Source organism: Psammomys obesus, unplaced genomic scaffold (genome assembly GCF_907164565.1).
Source record: "Psammomys obesus unplaced genomic scaffold, mPsaObe1.curated_primary_1811, whole genome shotgun sequence".
NCBI lineage: Eukaryota > Metazoa > Chordata > Mammalia > Rodentia > Muridae > Psammomys > Psammomys obesus.
Genome location: NW_026591086.1, coordinates 13,448,489 through 13,463,709, shown reverse-complemented (window position 1 = coordinate 13,463,709; position 15,221 = coordinate 13,448,489). Strand labels below are relative to the sequence as shown.

Sequence of the window (15,221 nt, the reverse complement as noted above, 5' to 3'; positions counted from 1 at the left end):
CCAGTTTGCCGGGGACTTGCCAGTGTTTAGAACTGAGCCCTCTTTCTGGGATGACTCTGGCAAACCAGGGTGGCTGGTTACCCTGAAAGCTACCATGGCAGTCCTGCTCCTTAAGGAAAGACAGGGAGAGCTTAGGAAGCAGTGGAGACTATCTCCATTGAAACATATGTTATCCCTGGAAATTCAGAGAATGTGTGACAGAGCCTTGTAGCACACACATCCACAATCAATCTTGGTCCCTGGGTCAGCGACAGAAGGTGGTGGCAGGGCCATCCTAGTATGAGGTGTAGCTAGCCATCTAACAAATATTTTTGGGTTTTTTTTTTTTCAATTTGAGAATTGTTATATTGCACAGGATGACCTTGAACTCAAGATCTTTTGCTTCAGCTAGAAGTACAGGCATGTTATCTCCACACTCATTACTAGGAGCTCCTAAATATCTCTGAAGAACCTACCACAAGCTGGTGCCCACAGTCTCCATCTGAAAGGCTTTTCTAATTTGAACTGAAGTTTAGGCAAGGTCTTGAAGGAGCTTTCACCAATGGGTTCCTGTCCCCTCCAAAGAGCAAATAGCCGGTTCCCACAGCACTCAGGCAGGATCAGCTTGTCTATTCTCCCACACGCCACAGTGGGAACCCCACCCCACAATCTGCTCCCCAGTTCTGTCAGTGAGCAATTAGTTCTCCATTTTCAGGATATTTATCTGAGGGGGAATTTCAGTTCCTGCTTCTGTTTCTAATCTCACTGCTGTTACTACTGTCCGAATGGATCTGACATGGACATCTAGAAGCAGTTATCACACAGCGCCCAGCAACAGCTTCACACAGTCTAAGGAACAAGTAGTGCCTTCATGGAGCTTCACTTCTAGTGATGGCTATAATTAACTTTTTAACTTTGAGCATGTTTAAACCTGATTTTCGTCGTGCTGTATTCCTCACATAACGAAAAAGTGAAATTTTGCTCTTAAAGCATGCAAAACTCAAAAGCACAGCTCCTGAATTCTGAACATTGTTAATTTGAAACAGAAAGCAGGCATTCACTAAATCATGTAAAATCCTTCTGTCTCTGCTCAGCTGTGCTGCAGTCTGTCCTACTGGTGACGTCACGAGTGCCCAGTGCTCACACTACATCTCATCCTGCTTTTCAGTTGGCTTCTGTTCCACGGAATGTGAGGTGTGATACAGCCAATTGCCTAGTAACCCACGGGCCAAGGAGGCCTCGTTGGGTTTGGAAGCAAGGAGCAAAATGCCCTTAAAATCACCTTAAATGTTTAAATAGCCGTCAGGAAAGCAGAACAGCAAAACTGTTCTGAATTTACAAAGGTGAGGAAAGGGCATGAAAATCCATCTTTGGATTTTAGTAATTCATTAGTATTTCACATATAATTATCAAGACAACACAATTTTGTGGGAGTTCCATGTTAGCAGAGATACTCCAAATTCTCCACAATTACATTTAAAATATAAAAGATGAAATGGCCACTGTCTAGTCTCCTCTTTAAGAGGAGTGTAATTACCACCTAAGCAGCCCTTTATTTGTCTAGCTCCGAGTATGACCAAGGCATTCCAAAGGCCTTGCCAGTTCCCCGGTATCTTTATGGCAGTTGTCACCAGCTCACAGCGAGTAGCAGTCCACTGCTTTTATCCTGCCACGGGCCAGCCGTTTTTTTCAGTGAGCCCTGATGCATATCATGTTCCCCGACCCATCTCCCCCCAGCTCTACACTAGAGAACTGGGGAATCTAGGATTCAGGGAAGGCCCAGAATGCTCGAGACCCAATTCCCATTAGATCAAAGAGCTAGCTGTTGCCGGAGCTCCTGGGGCTGGTTTCGAAGCTAAGCCCACCCTGTTATCTCAAGAACTTACTCCTGCTGTAGGCTTCACCCACCGTTTATTTTGATCCATTTACATGGTCATCCAGAAGGGATTTAAGTACCAGGCCCTACCTACCTCAAGCCCAATGCAATCATTCAACACCCCCCCCCCACCCCCCACCCGACTCCAACAACCAACCCCCCCCCCCCCACCCCAGAACAGTGTCTAAAAACAAAATCATTCTCCTGGGGGCAAGAAACTCATTCCACCGTGGCAAAGATGACCTGATCCTTAGTAACAGCATTCTCAGTGAGGAAGAGAGCTTGTCCCTTCTGCCTCTGATCCTGACTGCAAATACACACAGAACCAGGCCCATTCCCTCCCCGTTACTAGCCACCGATGATTAAGCTCTACAATAAACCCTTAGAATTTTAAACGGCAGAACTGAAGATTCTACCTTTTACCAGTCCAGAGGGGTGAAGGGACTTAGTCACAAGAGCGCGGGGCCCTCCTGCAAAATGCGATGTCTCTACGCATCCCTTTCCCCTCACTTCTACAGTCAAACCGTTGGGGTCCCTACTTTGTGCAAGACTTGCACTCCCTTTGATTTTACTAGCCCAACTGCTGTTTGTACAATGACAATTATATTAACACTGTCACGGGGAGACACGTGTTTATCAACATTTTTTATGCTTTATTGAAAGGTGACAAGGACAACAGTGAAATACAGTGATAACTGTGGAAAACATGCACAGACACGTATGCACACAACTACTATACAGCTGGTATGCAGAGACCCCTACTACCTTGGTAATTGACCATTTCTCCGAGCGCTCCACCAGCTCCACTGAGAAGACAGCAGTGAGCTGGGAACTGACTTTGCAAGATTCAGCAGCTAGATTTCAGGTGACACCAAGTGACCGTGCCAAATTTCTTCAGGTGTGGTTTTTGTCATGAAGCAGTTTTTAAGTAGATCTCTCTATGAGAAGGACAAGCCACACCCTTTTCCGACAGCCAGTGTTAACAGCTAAAATTTCAATCTGTACAACCTAAACAGTAGTTACGGTCCTCTATTGTACAAATTCGTTACACTACGTACACAAATATACAATAAGCAAAACAACCTTCATAATAAGATAGCCTAGGTCCCAGCTACTTGTCACCGTCTTGTCACTAACAGTTTTGTGTCTTCTGATGTTTCAGAAAAGAGGGACAGTACTGTTGGGTTTTATCAACTTTGGTGACAGTCGTCGGTTTGTAAAATGACTGCACCCCCCCTCCCCTCGGTGCAGTCGTGTTTCTGGTCTCTCTTTCAAGTTCCTTGAAGGGAAAAAGAGGAGACCGCAAAATCCAGGAGCAGCCCGCCTTCCGAGCCCCATGCAGGCAAGCCCCAGAGCTCTTGGACGCAGGGTGGGCGGCTGGGAAGGGTTGAAAAGGCACACAGCTCCTCAGCAACAATTAAACCATTCCTCAGACATCTGCCAAGTTGCACAGGGTACATCCATGCTCATTCTCTGGTTAACCTTTAATTCGCTTAACTAGTACATCTCTTCAAGCCAAAAGCATATGAGTGCTTAATACTGGGGAAAAGCGAGAATGGCATGTGTGAGTCTCGCGTCTCTCAGACGGCGATGAAGTGGGTGACTGTGGAGGCGGTCTCTCGCTAGCACATGTCTCCAGCCTGTTCAGTTCAGACAGCAGCAGCCAGTTCTGTTGGGGCCTAGCAGGCTATGCGGTTGATCCTGAGCCCTGGGACGCCGGCTGTGCAGGGGGCTGTGTGGTCCCCTGTGGCTGCGTGGTGGCCGGAGGGGAGCCAGTCTGCAGCTGGGCCTGAAACTGGGCGAGCTGCTCCGGACTGGCCAGGGTCTTCAACAGATTGTTCTCCTGCTCCAGCTGGGAGTTTTTCTCTATTAGTTCTTTGATCTGTTCCTTTAGAACCTCCACCTCCTCTCTAACTGCATACATCAAATGGCTTTTCACCAGATCCTGGAAGCAAGAGGGAAAGAACGGATTTAGCTTGCTAGCTCCTGAACTCCTGCTTTCTGAACGCCTTTCTTAGCTCTCTCCAACCAACTGCATAGTCTGCCTCCAAAGAGCACTGAAGCACACTTGTGGAAATCTGCGCATAATCACAGGCGCACAACACTTAAACTTTAATGTATATGTGATCAAGCTTTTCAAAAGTCTCTAGACTTTCTCTGTAGACATTAGCTAAGGTTGCCTCGGTCCAGTTTCCAATTCAAGATGGCAAATCGCACAGGGGCTCCGCTCTGTGTTCCCATCCAGGCCAGAGGCCCAGTGTCCGCTTCCCCGCCCCCAGGCCCTCCCAGCATAGGGAGGGCCACCTCCCTCCCTCCTTCCCTCGGCACCGGCTACAGCCAGTTCCTACAGAGCGTGTTGCCGCATTTTCTTCCCTCCACCTCTACTCCCCGCCCCCCCAGTGATTAAGCTGACATCACAGAAACCTGGGCAGACATCGTAGCCAATGGGAGCCCGAGTTATTTATAGCTCTGAATTAAAGGTTCAGAGTTTGCCTAGCAACAGTGGGCAGAGAATCCCGTGAGAAGAGCCACAGGCGCTGCTCCAATAACAAAGAACGACCAAGGCGGAAATAAAAAATAGGAGAAATCCAGGCGCAGGCCGAGAAAACTAAACTTTTCTCCCATTCTCCTCCTTTGTGCGGCCCAGGGAGAGGTTCCGGTACGGTCTGGAGACCCCTTCCTCAGCTCCCTCCGGCGGGGACCCCTCTCCCTCCAGCTCCCCAGCAGAATCTCAGGGTTCCTGGTTAAAGCCGCAGCGCTGAAGGCGCTCCCTGGACGAGTCGCGGGGAAGCTGGGCTCCTGCCTCCTCCTCCCCGGCGTTAAGTGAAATGGGTTCAGGGCAGCCCCCCCTCCCGGACCCGGCTCAGAGACCTGGGCCCTTCTCCCTCCGTGGCAGCCGTGGGGGTATGTGGCTCCTCTCCACGCTGGCAGGAGACAGCGAGGCAGCGCTGGCATTTCTGAGTACGAAGAGCCACCGGCCCCATCTGGATTTAGGGAAGGGATGCAATAGCCCTTCCAAGACATCTCGGGTTTTTGTGCTGTGCCCACACGGAGTAATTTGTAACCAGTAATTTTTAATCAGTACATACCATCGCTTGCTCGATTTTGTTGTCGATCGCTACCACACTTGCACCAGAGCTGGAAAAGATTAAAAAAAAAAAAAAAAGATCATCGATAAATGGAACTGATCTTTAGCAACGGATCTTTATCCGGGATAAAGACAGATCTCGGAGTATTCTTTTAACACTACAAAACGCATCATACTCCAGAAAACACCAGCCACTCTTCAAGATCCAGGCATTTCCCTATTTCAGGGAGCCACAAAGGGCTAAATTACATAATGGGAGGAAGCCTGCTCCCGAGCCAGATCTGCGAAAATAAGGCTCTCCTGACCATTTCAAAAAGCAACATCTATGTCACAGTAACCCTCGCGTGGACAAAGGAATTCGCATGGCTATCTTGTACCTGCATTACCGCAAGTCAATTTACTCCGAGCCAATTCCAACCAACTATCCCGGCTGACATTTACCTATTGTCAAGTCTCACGGAAGCGTTTTCGGTTCCCAGCAAAGACGACAAGAAAGAAATTGAAAAATGTCTCAGTTGGTAAACTCCTAGATCCATCGCCACTGGTCTACACCATTGGGATTTCATGCAATTGCAGCCAAAAGAAAACCCAGCCTCGTGGAAAAAAGAGAGGGAGGGAGCGAGGGAGGGCGCTCCGGCAGCCTGGCAGCAACTAGATAAAGCCTCCCAGCTGTCCGCAGCCCGGGGCGTGAGAGCGGCGGCGCCGGCTGGCTAGGCTGACCCGGCTTCGGCGGCTCGGTCAGACTCCGCGGCCGGCTCCTCTCCTCTAGAGGAGGCCGCCCGGCCCCAGCGCCACATATAGGCGGGGAGGCGCCGCGCCGATTGGCCGCGCCATAGGCCCGCCCCGCGCGCTCCCGGGCTGCGGTCCCTCCCGGTGCCCGCGGCGGTGGCGGCGGCGGGGAAGGGGGGCGGGGGCTGGGCGCCACCTCCTCCTCCGAGGCCCGCGTCAGGGTCCCCGAAAGCACCCGGGGCCCGCGTGCTTACGTCTAAGGGAGCCAGACCCCGTCTCCAGAGCAGCCGGTCCCCGCGGCGCTGAACCCCGCAAGCTTGCGATTTGCAACCAGACCCGGCGGAGCTACTGGGCATGCCCAGTCCCACCAAGACTTAGGAACGCCAGCGTCTCGATTTCAATTATTGGGTTCTTACAAGAAGCAGTAACAGGAGGCTTTCGAGGCCGTGTTAATGTGCAAGGATAATAGCCCTGCTGCTGGAATGCTTTTCCATGCTAATGAATTCAAAGGAATATTACATTTGTTTTGGTGGGAGAAAGCTCCACATAAAGTTTATTGCTTACATGTAAAAAAAAAAAAAAAAAAAAAAAAAAAAAACAGTATTGCATTTTTCTTTGCTAGGCAAATAAAAAAAGTCAAAGGAATCCACAAGATGAAATGCAGGGAACATTTCAAATGTCCCCAGAGTTGTAAGCCTTAAAATTGCACCACCCTAACCGCACCAGTAATTATGTCTTCTTTCATTTACAGCTGGAAAAGTCAATCTACAGGACCAATCCCAAACATCTATTTTCAGTTAGTTCCTAAAGCAAAGGGTTTTTGAAGTGAGAAGGCAATTCTGCCAAGACTAAATCCTTGGTCTTCTTAAATCAGTGAGATTGAAATACTGTCGAGGATGTTTCCTAAAAAAAGCATCCAATTCCTTATATGCGCCTTTGCTCATTTACAGTGTCCAGAACCAGTGAAAATGTGGAGAGAATCTGTGGTGATTAAAAACTGTTCACCAGTCAAGAGATGCTGCAGGCTCGCCACTATTTCACCTTACAGTCACAGCCAGCAGGTTAGTGCCATCAAATCATGATCACTACATAAGGGGGTGACATAGCTTAGCCCGCAAAATTACCTCTCAGAGTTTAAATATCTGTGAAGACGCATTAGATGAAGACTATAACTTAGCATAACTCTACAACTAAGGCCAGAAGTTTGATTATTACATGTTACATACAGTTTGCCGTACAGTTGGGGAAATTTTAACCTTTACAACACTGCCCTCTAACGGCAGATGACCGTAAAAACGGAAAAGAATTACCTACCAACTGCTTGGAAACTTTCTACTTCAAAGTGGTATTCAGTACAAATAAGTCCAAAATAAAAACTGACTGTGAAACATAAATACACACTCTACACTCATACCGAGGCATCTCCCTCAAGGAGCATCCTTTCCTAAAACTGCCACGAGTCTCTCAATCTTTGAAGTTGGCCCAAGGCTGGAGGTGGCATTTGGTTTCAGAAACAGTCAATTAAACACCAAATTAACACAGCACAAGAAGAGGAGAGCAATTCTCTTCTGTGTTAAAAACGGGTAGCCTTAAAACTGCAAAACAGTAACAATATTCTTTTAATCATGTTTCGTGTTAGGTTTCGCCTCTGAATAAAAAATGTTAATTTGTCATTCATAGTATGGGTTGTCTGAAGGCTCCATTTGCAATAACAGGATACACAGCGAGGCTGAACAATCATAATAATCCATGAATCAAGCATGGCATCCCTACATCCATGAATGCTAGGTGGGATTATTATTAGGTTCTCCATAGTTTCTGTATTGTTAAAATTGTAACTATCAATTTGTATCATTTTAAATATTCTAACTGAACACCAACTCCAGAGGAAAGGGGATTACGAAAAGATATCACATACATAAATGCAAAGGTGCTAAAAACAGAAACAAAACCCTCTAAGGCCATATTACGAAATGAAGTTAAGATTCCCAGATGGACTTGAAAAGGACCACAGAGTCTTATTTATTCATGCTCTTCTTAAACATAAACAACAGAGCTAACTTGGCTCTATGCCCTATCATTGTAGTTGAATGACTACCTGCTGTTTTAGCAACAGAAGCAAATATGAATGACCAGTGTGTCTAATCCACATCCCTACTGAGGACCACTTGGTTTTCTAGAACTCTTCGTTTTAAATAACTAGCAAGAAGCCCCAACCCAACCCCATGTATGTGTGTGTGCGTGTGTGTACTTCTGGAGAACTGGCTGGACCAAAGAATACAAAAAAAATACATCTTTCAGCTCTTAAAGAAATATGCTAGATTCCATTAAAAGTGGATTTTTGTATGAAGGGGGAATAGATAACGTGAAAACAAAGGCAAAGGAAATACAGGAAATCTCCATGGGCTAAAACCTTTGGATCAGAATATCTAAGAATTTCCTTTAAAGGTTCTTCTGTTTACCAGACAAGTATCTTGTGAGTCTAGTCCCATGTCCCAGACCGCAAGAGGCCTGCTGAGCTTGTACAAAAGAAACAGAGGAGAGGCTCCTAAAGGGCATGGGCCATACAAGCCAGCTTTATCAGGCTTCTAAATACAGGAAGAGGTACAGACATCTGAAATTTCTATTATGGTCTATGTATGGTCTTTGAACGCACTCCACTTCAGCCACCTCTGGATGTTGGTATCAAACACGGGAACTGATGAAGAGCAGTACAGGCAGGTCCTGTGAGGGTTCAAGGCGACTGGACTTAGCCAATATTGCTGAAGCAGAGACCAACTTACCTAGAACAATCTCTTTTCCCATCTAGACTCCTTGTGAAGCTATAGGGCTTGCCAAGGAAGCAGGCAAGGTATGCTCCCTGTAAAATCATTCTTGTCTAGGGACCTCCCGTCACCTCACTTTCCCAGGTTCCTAGGAACCAAAAGTTAGAATACCAAGTTTAACAAAACCACAGATTCCATAGCCAAAGGTGTGACAGACACATACACAGTGACAGAAGTGCAGAGGGAGACAGAAACAAAAGTACTACTTAGCCATTAAACATAAAACCCTACTATGGCCACAACCAGGATGGAACCATGGTTTAACTTAGAGTCTAGGCAGCCAAAGACAGATACTGCATGGTCTCACATCCAAAGAAGCTGATCTCACTGAAGCAGAGGACAGAACAGTGGTTCCCAAGGCGAGGGTAATGGATGAACAAGGGTGAATGAAGGGAAGCTGTCAAAGGATATATGAAAACCCAAGAGAAATCATCAAAGCTCATCATCACAAAACACAACAAGGCAGGGATGGAGGGGCACAGCCCAAAGCTCACAGACAGAAAAGGCAAGCTACAAACAGAAAACCAACACCAGGGAAGATGGCTTCTTACAGCTGCCAGAGACCATAGACACAAATGTCTTTACAGTTCCGACAGAAACGGGCTTCAGTGACTGGAGTTCTCACTTGGCCAAACTATCTCTTTAGTGAAAAGTTAGAATAACATTTGGAAATATTTTATATGATCTGATGGAGACTGAAACCAAGAAAAATGGTGTGTGTGTGGGGGAGATACCACAGCTGGAGCCAAAGGTCAGATGATGGGGGAGGGCACTGACAAACCAGAAGGCTGTGACCTGAGGAAAGGCAGCCTGGCAGGCCCACACAGCAGCTGCGTGGTGCCCGTGTGGCTGGTGGTGGAGGGAGACACCAGGAGTAAGAGAGTGGGGAGAATAAAGCAGGTTTGCAGGAGCTGGCAGCGCTGCTATCTAGGATCATGACAGCGCTCTTGGAACCAGTCTACATGCAGAGGTAGCTCTCCACCCCCCCCCCAATCGACAGGCCAAAACAAAGAAAAAACCATGACATTTACTGAGAAGGTGGTAGGAAGAATATTTGTAGTGTGTGAATAGCCTGAAAGAGCTAAATTGCATCTATAATTATCATAACTTGATCATATAATAACCCCAAATTGAAAAATAATAAAAAAAAAGTAAAAGAAACGTCACAATGAAATATGGAGGTAAAGAACAGAAACAAACGTTAAAAGTAGCTGCACCCAAGAAACAGAGATGGGGTGGAAATGGGGAAGTGCTAATTGTTTCACATTCACTCCATCAGCCTGGATTGGAAATAAGATCTACTGAAGTAAATAAAAGGGAAGAACACAGAGATAGGCATACTGACTACCAACCAGCAAGCATCCGTGAAAACTACCCAAGCCTGAAGACAGCCACGGCCAAAGAGCAGAACGACGGTCAGAAACCATAAAGTGTCTTGACTGGTGAGAGCCATGGAAGCCTGAGTGAAAAATTCTAAATCTGAAACAGCGGACGCTCAGAAGGACATTGCCAAACTGCGGGGTGGGGCACATGGAGTCTGTATGTTTATATGAAGTTGGCATAGTGTGTGCATACCTGCATGCCTGTGTGCGTGCGTTCATGCCTGTGTGCTGTTCCTGTGGAAAACTGTCTAAAAGCAAGTCTATTATCAGTTACCATTTGATAAAAAGTAGCAGATATACAAACAGGAAGACAGGACTCACAATACAAGAAAAATCATCTAATTACCTGCGTGTGACAAAGGTGACAGAACCCGTAGACAGGGATATTAAGTTAGAGACAGTTAACAGCTCTTTATGTGTTCAAAGGTAGCAAAGGAATCAGCATATTAAAGACAGGCATGAAAAACACAATGAAAACTCAGATTAAGTTAAAATGAAAACTACAATATTTGAGAAGAAAACATATATTAAGATGGGATGACGGCAGCCGATCTGATGGTAGAAGTGTTAGTGCGACACAGACAGACACTGTTCAGAATGAATCACAGAGAAAACACTGTTAAGATGAGAGGAGGAGGGGGGAGGAGCATTGGCGGCGGCAGGAGATCAGAGTGTGGGGGACAATTTTCGGTAGTGGATCCCTAAAAAGAGAGGTCAAGAAAATAATGGAAGCTTTCCCAAAACTTGACCGCAACAAACCCCACTGAGCCTAAGAACCGACATAAACCCCAAGGCAGGGAAAGCCTGCCTACTGCCAACCCGAGGTGCCTAAATCCAGTCACAAAGAGAAGAACAGCTCTGTCACAGAGGGCAGCAGTTTCCACCTTGCCTCCTACTTGGAAACAACAGCGGCAGGAGATAGTTCGTTCCAGCAATGTATTGATGGTTATGAAAGAAAAAGTCAGAAACAGAAAAATATATACTGGCAAATTGATTTTTCCTATCACTGTAAGACTTCTGTGAAGAGATGGTAACTTTTCAGTAAGTTCTCCTATGGTCCTGGGCTAACTGGATTAAGTCAGAATTAAAGAGCAGACCAAAAAATAAAAATAAAAGAAAAAGCACCCACCTCAAAGTATGAAACATTAACCATGAGTACATCATACAGTAAATGGAAAACCCTGGACTAGGAAACTTCTAAAGAAAGCCCCGGAGAAACCTTTCGTTAACACACACTTCTCAGACATGACACTAAAATCACAATCCATGAAGGAAAATAAAAGGAGTTGGCAACTGGGCTGCTACTGAAATTCAGAGTTTGTTCTCTGAAGTCAGTGGTTGGAAGCAACTTAAAGGTACTCAGAACTCAACAGCTAATAAAAGAAATGGGCAAACATCAAATACACACGTACATACATATGTACAGGTATATATATACAAAACAAATGGAAAAATACTAAGCACCATCAATGATTACCAAAATGCAAACCAAAGCCATGATACACCATTATTCAACACACCTGTATCTCTACAGCATGACTAAAACCACACCTGACAGCACTAACAGTCAGGTGTGGCAATGGACCACTAAGGCAATGGGGATGTATAATGGCACAACCGCCTTTGAACAGTTAGACACACACTTTCCATCACGGCCACGAATCCCAGCTCAAATGATGAATTCAAACCTGTGTGTGGCTTTATCCTAAACACCATGAATGTCGCTCAACTGGAAGACAGATAACCACGTCCCAGCTAATCTAGTGGGGTTCTACCACTCAGCAGTAAAGAGAAACGAACTACTACGAACAGCATGAATGAGTCTCAAATACAACACAGCAAGTGCAAGAAGCCACACACAAAAGGCTGCAAAGCACACGGCCCCATTTATGCGACATCCTAGGGAAGGCAAAACAGCAGGGACAGAGCTCCAAAGATGCCTGAGCTTTGAGGGAGGGAAGGGACTCCATTCCAAGGACCCCTGTAGTGGGAACGCTTCTCAAAGCCTCTAGGCTATAGGATTCAAAGGGTTAACTTTTTTTCATCTTCCTGAGAATAACCATTCCGAGGACAAATTTCTTCATAAATATCACTGCTGCTAACTGGTGGTACATTATGAAAATCAGGAGCCACAGACGAAAATGGCACCCCAGATTTAGAAGCTAAATGACATTCCATAAGAAACATCTGAAGTGAAACGCTGTCCTGATTATGGTTCTATTTCAAGGATTTCATGCACATCTCCTATCAAAAATGAACAGTATTCCTTCTTTACTTTCCCGCAGCCATGGAAATGGATGACTTGAGCTCCTCTTATGCCTTAAAAATAGCCCCCTCCACCTAACATTTCACGATATTCACGAGGGTAACAGTGGGAAGCAGAGGGGACTGGCTCAGCCCATGTCCCCGTGTACACAGCCAGCGAGGGGCCGTGACACTCAGTCCCTGGTGACCTGAAAATGGACAAACTAAACTGAACGGTTTTATTTACAAAGATGAAGAGAAAGTCAAGGGTGGTACCCGTACCCAGCCACTGAACTTCTACAGCAGCGTGGACTAAGAATGCCAGGCCACCGTTATGTGCTCAGTGAACTCTTCAGCTCCGACAAAGAGCACACGTCTGTAACAGTGGCCTCTCTGGACACTAGTTAGAGGAATCCGAGGGTTCCTAGAACTCTATGAACTAGTCAGAATTTAAAAAACAAAACAAAACAAAGCAAAAAAAAACAGGCTTTAGGAACCATTTTGTTTTGATAGACCTATTCCGCTGGTTTAGAAATGGAGGCTAAAGCTATTAGGTATCCAGAATTAGCCACACAACTGGGAGGATGGGCACAGAGACAGCTTTGCAGTATATTATGTACTAAAATATAGACCAGGAGCTCCAGAGCCATGGAAAGAGATCTGAAGCACCGGGCACAAGGGCTGGCATGGCAAAGAAGGTGGTGGACCACCGTCCAGCTCAGGAGAATCTTAGTAGTCACCCAGCCCCCTCCCCCTCTGCAGGTGAAGGAAGCACGGAGGAGACTGGAAACCCATGCGCAGCCCAGATGTGGCCCCAGAGCCCGCAGTCTGCAGTGGACACGGACCCTCCCAGCCGCCTGCTTGGATGCGGGGCACGGTGGCCACAGATTTCAGTCAGTCCCGGAGGCGGCAGCCTCAGCAGTCTGTGCAGGTGCTCTCCAGGCACTGGGACAAAGTCCTGGCAGCTGCAGGCTGGCATGCTGCAGTGCAGGCATGCCCAAGAAAGATGTGCTAGGGTGATGTCACCAGCCCCTCTTTGGAGAGAGCTGTGAGAAAGGCCTGAGGGAGTTCAACTGGCCCAGAGGGGACCATACTTTGTAAACAAGGCAGGAAGGCTGTTTCTGAGTCTCTAAGGCACGTGGACATTGTTGCAGCCTGTCCTGCTGATAAGCCCTGTGTCCCGGTCCTCCCGTGGATCCTACACACGGCAGCGTCCCCTCCAATCTCCTTACGAGGCCCGCATGCGATTCTGACCTTGTTACAGTCTCTTCTAGTGACCCTTCAGTAAGCGAAAGGAGACAACAGGACAGAGGGGAGAGAGAATGCCCTGGGCCTTGGCCAGCGCTGGCAGGGTGACTCAGCAGTAAAGGCCTGGCCATCAGACAATGCAAGCCTGACCCATGGGAGATGAGAGCACTGACTCCACAGAGCTGTCCCTGACTTGCACACATTCACCCTCGCTCATGAATCTCACACACATACAATAACTAAAAAAATAAAATTTGCTAATGTATTTTTTAAGGAACTAATAGAATACATTTTGACCACTAGGATATAAACTAGAATTTTTTTAAAGTTCTCTTTGGGTACCTTTTCATTCATTAATTCATCCTTATTTAACGAGAACTATGAAAGGCCAGGAACGAAAGTTATAAAGGTGAGTCAAGAGTGCTATCCTGTCCCGTCCCAACCTCCCCCGCTTTCAGTGACTGGGGTGGGAGGAGGGTGGGAGGGTATGCTGTCTGATGTAACAGGATACACACAAAAGATGACGGCTCAGAGAAAGGGGTTAAGGTATGTTTCTGAGAGCAGAAGATTCTCTCTCCCCCTCCCCCCCCAGGGGAGAACCCCCCCCCCGAAAAACAAGGCATTTATGCGGTATAAGTGGAGAACATTTGTGAAAGGGGAATGAGCAGACAAATGCCTGGGTCATGAAGCAGCCATGCCAAGCCTCAACGTCACTCAGGAGCCGAGTGGCTGCACTCAGAAGATGGAGGTTGTAGGGGGAGGTTCAGACAGAAGTAGCGGAGTCGGAAAGGGGTGGAACAGGCAAGAGGGAGCCGGGGATTCCTGGCAGCTGGAGATGCAATGCCATGTGTACCTTAGTAAGGTCACTGACGATGTTCAAGACTCCAGGACAGGAAGTGGGAACGAAGGAAGGAGAGCACGAATGGATGGCTGGTGCCAAGTAAGGCAGGTAGCGCGACTCTCAGCTTTCCGGGTCATGGGAATGTGTGGAAGGCGATGTCATTAACTAATCAGATGCTAGGAGCTGGTGAGAGAAACTGGTTTTGGGAAATGATGGTAAAGGGCCAGACCCAGAAGCCAGTGGGAAATGGGTCAGGAAAAGAGTGGGCCTAAGAAAAATGTTCGAAGCTATGAGATAGTAAAAATATCCATCAAAATGGGTGCAATTACCTCAGGGCTGTACATGGAAAAGAGACAGTGAAGTCATATGACCCGGGAGCAGCTGTTTGGCAGACACTTGAGCCTTCTGCGGGTCTAGTGGTGCAGACCATTGTTTTGTTTTGTTTTCAAGATCCTAGCATAGGACAGTAGCCTTCTGAATGAGGAGAGCAAAATGAAGGACATGATCCGACAGTGGAGGGCAAGGAAGAAAGAGAGAAGTCAAATTTACAATGCCAAGTGGCCCGAGGGGTCTTCAGGAAGCCATCGCACGAGTCCTGGGAGAGAGCCCACAGTAGAGTGAACGCTCAGCCCATCAGACAGGGGCAGCACACAGCGTGGCCACCAACGCTGCAGAGAACCGTGTGACACGGCGCGGGCACGCCTCACCTCTGCTCTTCCTGCCATCTGCATGGCGGCTGGCACTACCTGTTGAGGAGACAGAGGGAAGTGCAAGAGCCAAGCAGGGCCCAGCTCCAGAGGCCAAGGGCCAGACTGTTCTTTTCCTGTATAGAGAAGAACAGGCGGGGGAGTGCTTTACCACTTCTTTTAAAGCATGTTCTACAACGGAAAAAGCCGAGTTGTTGTTTTTTGAAAACACTAATTGACAATTAAAATAGCCAAAAAATAAGTGGTGGAAATGGTTCGACAGGCTGGTAAAGATGCCTGCCACCACTGTGAAAGGGTCATTC

At 47.1% G+C, this 15,221-nt stretch overlaps 1 protein-coding gene across 3 annotated transcripts in view; it reads right to left on the bottom strand.

Moving 5' to 3' along the window:
• Positions 1 to 2,487: 2,487 nt before the first annotated feature.
• The window catches only part of Tsc22d1 (TSC22 domain family member 1), a 98,287-nt gene continuing 85,553 nt past the window's right edge, over positions 2,488 to 15,221 (bottom strand). The window contains exons 1-3 of one of the 3 annotated variants that reach the window (XM_055609641.1): positions 5,927 to 5,949; positions 4,945 to 4,993; positions 2,488 to 3,800 (exon numbers count right to left, since the gene is read on the bottom strand). In XM_055609641.1, the coding sequence (XP_055465616.1) occupies positions 3,543 to 3,800; positions 4,945 to 4,947 (261 nt within the window). In that variant the 5' untranslated portion in view covers positions 4,948 to 4,993; positions 5,927 to 5,949 and the 3' untranslated portion in view covers positions 2,488 to 3,542. Of the gene's footprint in view, positions 3,801 to 4,944; positions 4,994 to 5,384; positions 5,727 to 5,926; positions 5,950 to 15,221 lie in introns of those variants that run through there. The other 2 variants (XM_055609640.1, XM_055609639.1) reach the window with 2 other exon arrangements.